The sequence below is a fragment of the Anoplophora glabripennis genome, unplaced genomic scaffold (genome assembly GCF_000390285.2).
Source record: "Anoplophora glabripennis isolate ALB-LARVAE unplaced genomic scaffold, Agla_2.0 scaffold17, whole genome shotgun sequence".
Lineage (NCBI taxonomy): Eukaryota > Metazoa > Arthropoda > Insecta > Coleoptera > Cerambycidae > Anoplophora > Anoplophora glabripennis.
Genome location: NW_019416231.1, coordinates 2,402,371 through 2,411,284, shown reverse-complemented (window position 1 = coordinate 2,411,284; position 8,914 = coordinate 2,402,371). Strand labels below are relative to the sequence as shown.

Sequence of the window (8,914 nt, the reverse complement as noted above, 5' to 3'; positions counted from 1 at the left end):
ATTTTTTTCCTCTTCCATTTTCGCCTAAAATCAACTCTTGAAAAGATACATAATTAAATAGGAAGAAAAATATGACATTTTTCGAATTTTTTTAACATATTGTGCCGCCAAAAGTTAAGCCCACGTTTTTTTTATGCGCATAGAAAAATTTTCATTTCTAGTGATATTTGAAAGCCAAAAAGCCAAAAATCTCCGTGGATATACGATTCACCCAAATATGGCTTTTTGAAACAGATACCGTCTGGACTATATTCAAATGAAAGCTGGTTTCAAGACCTTTAAAATGGTGCCTGGTATAAGTTTGTACAATTAAAATCAACCGAGATATGTGAATTTAACCAACGATACTTTTTCTTATTTTTATAACATTTTTATTGCTTTCGGTATTATTTTGTCTAATAAATTTATTTTTGTGAATGTGAAAGTTAAAATAAGATTAACTGTTGTTTAAATAAATAAATAAATAACAATATCCAATCACCTAGAAACTTATGCATGAAAACTTGGGCGAAATATTTCGAGGCAGCAAAATAAGATTTCGTATTTCCATATTTCATGGAAATAGTATGAGGCACTTATTGTACCTTATCAGAATTTTAAATTAGCTGTCACTAGTATGTTTTGGGGTACAGTAGGCGAATATAAAGTTGTATGCTGTGTGAGTAGCAAAAATATTGCAAGGAGTATTTTTTTGTCAGAAATCGAAATCACAATTTTATTTTCTTTTTGCACGTATCCGAAGGTGTGAAAATTGTTTAGAAGTTGTGAAGTTGAGGACATTTTGAACATATATTAAATAAATTTGACAATTAAAAACCTGCGGCAGTTGTCATGTTGATTGTTACTTACCTGTCACAGCCAACCTAGCGAAACAAATGGAAACGTCATTTTAAGAAAAGGGAAATGTTTATTCGTAAATAAAATTAATGAAACCACTGAGTTTAGGTATAGGGAAACTTTAACAAAGTTACACTTAATTTTAGTGCAGAATGCGAATATATTAAAAAATTAGGGGTTTCCATTTAAAAATTTCGAGTTTTTCGCATTTTCTGAACTTCATATTCGATAATTTTTTTTGACCACCCTTTGCTTAAAATTCAAAATATCTCGGAAACGGTCAATCCTAAGTATGGGGGTACTATATGTTTTCAACTTAAAAATATACGCTCTTTCAAAAAATGTAATAATATACAGGGGGTTTCATTTAAAATAAGAAAGTTAGTATAGATTTCCTGTATAACCGGAACTAGGATGACCTTGAAAATATTTTAGCTTGGTAGGCCCCACGGTCCTTATCACAACGTCACAATTTCAAAAATATCCTTCGAGCGTTTTGCCAGATATCCATCGATGGAGTTCGTGGTGGGACTCCCTGTACAGTGTGACCCGAAAAATAGGCGTGATTGAAGTAAATTTGTTTATTCCTAATAATTTCTGTTGTTCCAGCCGTGGCGACCATCACCGACGCCCTGGACGACATCTACTGCCTCCAGGAGTCGCAACCGCAGGAGCGCGCGCACCTGCTGGCCCTCTTGGAAGACACCCGTCTTCACATCCTGCTGGAGGTAGGTGAACTCCGCGTACGGCGCATGCCTCCCGTTTCTACCGGCCACTACAGCGGCGGCGGCGACGACGGCGACGGCCATTGATCGCTGTCACCTCCGGCTCGACTTTCGTGCCGGATTCGCCCGTTGGACGCGTGTATGGGGTGATAAAAAAAACCAGTAAAATTAGTTTATCCAGAAAAATGTTGATACGTAACAAATTCTGAAAATATTGCTGTTTAAAATAATTTGACACTGTTTTTGAACTTAACAATTAATTAGAGACACTATAAACATCTTTGTTCAATAAAAAATGGCCGGTTTCGTTAGTTTTTTTTTGTATGAAAATGGCTCCATCTGTCGTGCGGACTCCCAACTGTGCCATTCAAATGGCTACAGTAGGGAGCGACCTGCTATATTGCAGGTACTTGGTTGCACGACTGCCACCCACAGAGGGCGTAACACAATGTTTGAGTTGTCAGTGTTACGAGAAACAACTACTCCGAGAGCTGTATGCTCCTACCGGCGTTGAATTATACTCGCAACACCAAGTTCAACAGCTAGGATCGTTTGTCAGTCTACCCACTAGGCACAGACCGGTTTAGGACTTATTAGTCCTCATCAGTGTGTCATAGGTGCGACAACCGACAACGACCCAGCTGTTCTTCGTCGGACTGTAGCCATTTGAATGGCACAGTTGGGAGTCCGCACAACAGATGGAGTCATTTGCGCTCCCGTGTACAATGTATTTCCTTTTCGTGATGATACGACGAAGAACAGCTGGGTCGTTCGTCGGTTGTCGCACCTAAGACACACTGATGAGGACTAATAAGTCCGAAACCGGTCTGTGTCTGGCGGGTAGACTGAACAAACGATCCTAGCTGTTGCACTAGGTGTTGCGAGTATAATTTAACGCCGGTAGGAGTATATAGCTCTCGGAGTAGTTGTTTCTCGTAACACTGACAACTCAAACTGTTTAAGAGATTCCACAAATCGCAAAAAAATTCAAACGCGCGGTAAACAAAATCCCATCGATTTTATGTAATCATTTGTACATTCAAGTTAACAAATTGGCGTAATTATTCCGGGAAGACGAAATTATGTAAGAAGAGGGCGACAAATGCGGCTCATTTAATTTCACAAGCGGCGCTGATTGCCCCGCATTTCACTCGGTTTAGTTTCCAGCATAAAAGTCCATATAAAAAGCATATTACGCGACGTTTTTCACTCTGGCATTGTTGTGGACGGTGAAATATGCATTTCGCGCCACACCGTAGCCCGAGATAAAACGGTGGTGCCGACTAAAGGAGACCCTTAACCTGGAATTCTAACCGGACGTTTCGAAGTTTAGGCGGCTTGAAATATAGACGTTTTATCAGTTCCGCGATACGTTATATTTACAATACGAAAACGTCGCCTCTTTCGGTGTACGCTCCAGATACCGTACCTGTTTCCGTTTTCCGTCGGTGAATCACTTTGGGATGCTGGTGGGGAACGTGACGGAATAAACAAGGGTTTTAAGATAATTTAATGATTAGAAGAGGGTATGCGTGTTGGGAATTCGCCTTGGTTTGTCACTCATGCGTTTTTGTCGATCGATTATACAGGTAGTATACTACGAGTACATACCAAGAGACTGGAGTGCATCGTCTTTTTAACATTGGGTCTAGGGATTTGCCGCCATTTCCGTTCTTTGTACCAGAATGGTTTCGTTTTTTTTGACAGTTGTTAAGTAGAAATATGGCGGTTAATAAATATGGAGAAGTATACGACTAAACAACGTGTCTTTATTGTTAGAAAATATTTTAAATTTGGCCAAAGTTATGCAGAAGTTGGGAGAAAATATCGAAGAATATATGGAAAAACAGATCGTTCGATATATTGTGAATAAATTTGAAAAAAAAAACTGGTTCAATTCAAGATTAAAGAAGTAAAATTTTCAGTTATAGTAACCGTTCACAAGAAAATATTGCAGCTGTTAACTGGGCTCTTGCAATGAAAGAAGAAAATGATTTTTTTAACAAAATCATCTTCAGCGATGAAGCTCGTTTTGAAATGGATGGATGTGCAAACAAACAAAGTTGAATTTTGCAAAATTGACCTCGGATCCGTGATCAGCGACCCCAAAAACCGCCGTATACCAAATATGGCGCGAATGTGTAATTTTTTGAAAATTTGGTCGGCCATCTTGGATCCGCCATCTTGAATTTTGTAAAATTGACCTCGGATCCTTGATCTGCAATCCCGAAAACCCCCGTATACCAAATTTGACGCGAATCTGTTATTTTTCGAAAAATTCGTGATATCTGACCTTAATTAATCGGTTTTTTTGAGGTTAGAAAATGAATCATCAATTCTGACGGCAGATTCACGTTCGGCGGGGTCTTAACCATATAAATGAACATTTGAATATAGAAAAAAATATTTTTTGTGTTTTTCCTAGCACATTTCGTGAATTTTTGACCTGTTTTTTTGAGGTTAGGTCATTTCTGTGATGTGAAAATTCAGTTCTGACCTCGGATCCGTGATCAGCGTCCCCGAAAGTCCCCGTATACCAAATTTGGCGCGAATCTGTTATTTTTCGAAAATTCGTGATATCACCTTAATTAACCGGTTTTTTGAGGTTAGAAAATGAACCATCAATTCTGACCGCGGATTCATATTCGGCGGGGTCTTAACCATATATCATTTATATGAACATTTGAATATAGAATAAATATTTTTTTGTATTTTTCCTAGCACTTTTTCGTGAATTTTTGCTATTTTTGATCTGTTTTTTTTTTGAGGTTAGGATATTTCTGTGATGTGATAACTTAATTCTGACCTCGGATCCGTGATCAGCGACCCCAAAAACCCCCGTATTCCCAATTTGACGCGAATCTGTTATTTTTCGAAAATTCGTGATATTCTGACCTTAATTATCCGGTTTTTTTGAGGTTAGAAAATGCACCATCAATTCTGACCGCGGATTCACGTCTGGCGGGGTCTTAACCATACAAATGAACATTTGAATATAGAAAAAAATATTTTTTTGCATTTTTCCTAGAATTTTTTCGTGCATTTTTGCTATGATTGACCTGTTTTTTTGAGGTTAGGAAATTCCTGTGATGTGATAACTCAATTCTGACACCGGATTCGTGATCAGGAGGCAAAATTGCTGCTGAAGCATATTAATGTGCAGAATATCTGGTTTCAACATGACGGCGAAACATGTCATACACCAACAGAATCAGTCGATCTTTTAAAACAGACAATTGGTAACAGAATAATTTCTCGAAGAGATGTTAATTGGCCATCAAGATAATGCCACCATTAAACTTCTTTTTATGTTTTTTTTTTGAAAAGAAAAGTTTATGCTGATAGTCTACAAACCATTCAACGTCTGAAAGAAAACATAATTGAGCAAATCCTACAAATTGAACCACTGTTATGTGAACACGTGATAAAAAATATATAGGGCCCGAAAAACGAAGACTCTGTATAGTTCACAGTATCACGCATTTTGGATCTGTTGCGCCTGAACCTCTTTAACAGCAAAGAAATAGACTCCTTATTTGGGCGACCGCGTAGACACGCATCACGCGCTATTTCAAGACTCGGACGCACGCACGGTCTGCAACGCGTCAAAACAACACCCTGGATGTTTTCCTCCTCACCCCCTCGCTCCCCAATCGATCCCCGGCGCGCCGTCCTCGACTATCCTACACGTTAATAATTTTTCTCCGGCTGGATCCGACACTGGCCAACGCATATTGCGTTATTGCGGGCCCTAACTTAATTGCTAGTGGCAGGATGTGGCAGGGGAGTGGATTGTTAGTGGAAACATTAACCGAGTTTCGGTGTTGATTATTGCACAGATCGTGGAGGGTTTTTCGATGAAGAGATTTTGTTATTCTTGCTCTATTGTGATACCTATTGGTTAGATATACTGAATTTGCAATTAAATGCAATTTTTAATATTAAAAAGTATGTTAACTGGTATTTTTTTAACATGTCTAGTTCTTTGGAGTTCTGCATGCCACAAATGAATCTAAACACGTGTTCTGCTAGACCGCTAGCGCAGTTCTTTACACGGATTTGGTAGCTCCAGACCATTTGATCGCCATTTTCGAGCGTCGATGTAAATTCCTTCTTATTCGGTATAATTACATCAAAAACAATAACAATACATGGCGCAAAGAAAATATACACTTAAATGTTTAACTGTAGACAATATAGAAAATGTGTCTGTGTAAATTTGGAGAAACTTCTGGCCAATTTATTGGAGCTAAGAAATTGACGCTAATTTCTTTGCGAGATCCACCCTCTACGCCAAGTTGGCTCTTTCATTAGTTCAATACAGTCGGTGAATGGTACAAAAACCGCAGTAGCTCGTTCGGCTCAACTGGGTAAATAAATTAACCGTAGCTTACTATTAAATAACGAACAAATTCATTAGTTTTATGTTGGTGCTTAATCAGTGGTTGGTTTAAATTGTGTTTGCTGCTCCTAGACAGTGATTAATCGGTCTTTTGCTTCTCGTCACGGGGAAGGTTTACTTCTCTGTAAACAACGTTATAGAAACATATTTTTGTAAGTAATCCACTAACGAGATTGTATGTGGCTTATTTTGTCAGTTCGTTATCAAGGTTCGTTCCCACAGTTTGGCTTTGGGAAAGCAAAATCTTTACGTGACACTACTTCTACGTCATGAGTATGTATAACTATTTATAGCATAATTAGCGGTATTATAAAAATAGCCAAAATGTAGAAGTTCATAATTTTCCTCCCCAATAGCACCCCCGTAATCGTGAGACGCGGAAAGGTCCAACCTACACAACGACACCAAAATCACTCCGATCGAACAACCCCTGCGCCCAGCGGTCGTGACCGAACATTTGCTACACTTTGAAAATTTTATACACGTACATATTTTCCTATCATCTAGCATTAACACTATTGATTCCTTAAACAGTTTCAGTATTATAAGTATTATTTCCGATTACAACCATGAATCATGAAATATGATAAATAATAAATTGTTTCATAATAATATCAGTATTTTTCCTTCATTGAATTATAGGTCCACTCGTTTATAAACAAATATTTAGTCTAAATCGGACGGTTTCAGCATCATTAGTCCTTAAAAATGCAAAATTCTATTTATTTATTCCGTCAAGGAGAAAAACGCATAACTTTAACCTTCTGTCTCTGTCTCTCTGTAAGTTATTAACAAAAAAGGGTTTAGAAAGTCGATTTTTAAAGCTTAAACCCCAACTTTTCTCTAAAATCTGTAGTTTATCCAATATATCGGAAAAACTGATTTTCGACCCAAATTAAAAAAAAAACAATGTTGCTAATGAAAAAAATTGACTCACGAGATGAGACACCTTTTCAACTGCCTATCCGTGCACATTTCAACAATAAAATAGCGGACGTCAATTCATCGATTTTTTTAGTCCAATAAAATCGTGGAAAAGGTGTAGTTTTGAAAGTTCTTCAAACTGTTTCTGTAACAGAAAATCAAGACGTTTATCATACCTCCATTAAATAATTCCCGTTTGCCCGAATAATACCCAGATGGATAGATTTATGTACCTACTTCTCGCGTTTCTTGTGGGTATTTCAGTTTTTAAATTCAAATCACGTTCTGCCAATCCCTTTTAAAATATTACCCAGAGAGAGGTTTTCCGTCTACTTGGCGTCTTTTTATACAGTCCCACCGACCAGTAATCCGTTCTTAATTGCTTATGCAGGCGCTCTCCGTTAAATATTTGTTATTTATTAGATACTGAAGAAATCCCGAGGCTGTACCCCAAAATAAGTAAATGCAAGATTCTCTGTTAAGTAAAAAAATATATATATTTCACTGTGTTTACATTACTAGGAAGTAAAATTTTTACAGAATTTTATTTCTTTGAAATAGGGCTGAATATTTGGAGACTTTATGCAAGTTTTTCTAGTTTAAACAAGAATAACTATATTTTTGGTATCTTTTTACCTGTTGCTGACTTTTAGGAATCCTTATAAAAGGCAAGTCAGTATTGACTAGATACAAGGTAGACTAATGCAATAAATAAGAATATGATGTGTCTCCACAATGCATTTTTTGATACTAAATCTAAATTTTTTCCTATGGTGACACTTCATAATCTCAAACTGTCCGACTTTTCCATGCTTTATATTTCTTGCTTGCCGGGTTAGTTTCTCAAGCGAATTTAAGATTTCATAGTACGTCACATCCAACTTGAAGCACGAGTAAACAGAATAGACGACAAAGGCGTAGGAAATAACTTTAACTGTAAATAAAAACTTACTACTTCTGCAGTACATTTATGTTTGTCTCCAAATGCTTTGTCACGTGATTATTTGTGAAAGTTTTATTGTGCGATTGTATGTAAAATGAAAAACTTAATAATTTGTAAGTTCATCCGTAAAATAATCTTTGCTTGAAGTATGTAACTTTTCTTGATGGTGATTTTTTATCAACTTTTCCTTATTTGTTTCATAAAACAGTTACAATAAAATAAAATAAAAAATGCCTTAAAATGAAGCTTTTGCGGTCCTATATTTGTAAGATAACTTTTCCGAAATTAATTTTCCTGCTGTAGGTCGTGTTAAAACTACCACCCTGTGTACCCACTCAATTAACTTTAAGTGTAAATAGAAAACGCTCGAGACGCCTGTGCTCCACATTAGGTGTAAATTGAGTGCGATATCACTTTAACAAATCCGTCTGGCAGTCGACTCTTCTCTTCGAACGTGGAGAATTTGTCTCTGAAGGGGGAGCAATTATATGTTTAATTAAAGACCTTAAATTTCGCGTTGGGTTGTGAGATGGGTGGCAAATGCCGACAGTCTTCCTAATAACGCGTCACTCTTTGCTGGCGTTCCCACGTTATCAGAAGGTCGACGCGTAGACGGCAATTTTTATAAATACCAGGGAAAGTCGTCAGATAACAGAAATTGTTTGTGTCCTGCATTTCGTCTCGGCTTCCAGGCTATTGATTATAGGATTTTAAAAGGAAATATGACGTTCAAGAAATTAGAGGGTGGAAATTGGAGATAGGGGTGAAAACTGCACCCTTTTCAGTTTTTTAATTGTAGCTCGAAAGCGAAGCAAAATTTCACTATAGTTCATTCATCAAATTATTTAGAGAATTGAATTTCTCATCGAAATGGCTTATTTAAAAAATTTAAAAGGAAAATTTTATGAAAAAAATCGTTAATAAACAATTTGAAAAAAATTCGATTTTTTGATTTTTTTTTTACTTTTTTGCCTTTAATTTTTTTTTGTGTAAAGATAGGTATAGGCATTGCTTCATAAAAAAGTAGATAAAATTTCCTTAAAAAAAAAAGAGGTTGTACAGTATTTTTGGATGAGAATTGAC

General features: G+C 36.8%; 1 protein-coding gene across 1 annotated transcript in view; it reads left to right on the top strand.

Annotated features, from left to right (window-relative positions):
- LOC108917899 (peripheral plasma membrane protein CASK) overlaps positions 1 to 8,914 on the top strand; it is a 257,836-nt gene that overhangs the window by 97,360 nt on the left and 151,562 nt on the right. The window contains exon 9 of the mRNA XM_018724711.1: positions 1,447 to 1,565. Within this exon, the coding sequence (XP_018580227.1) occupies positions 1,447 to 1,565 (119 nt within the window). The remainder of the gene's footprint in view (positions 1 to 1,446; positions 1,566 to 8,914) is intronic.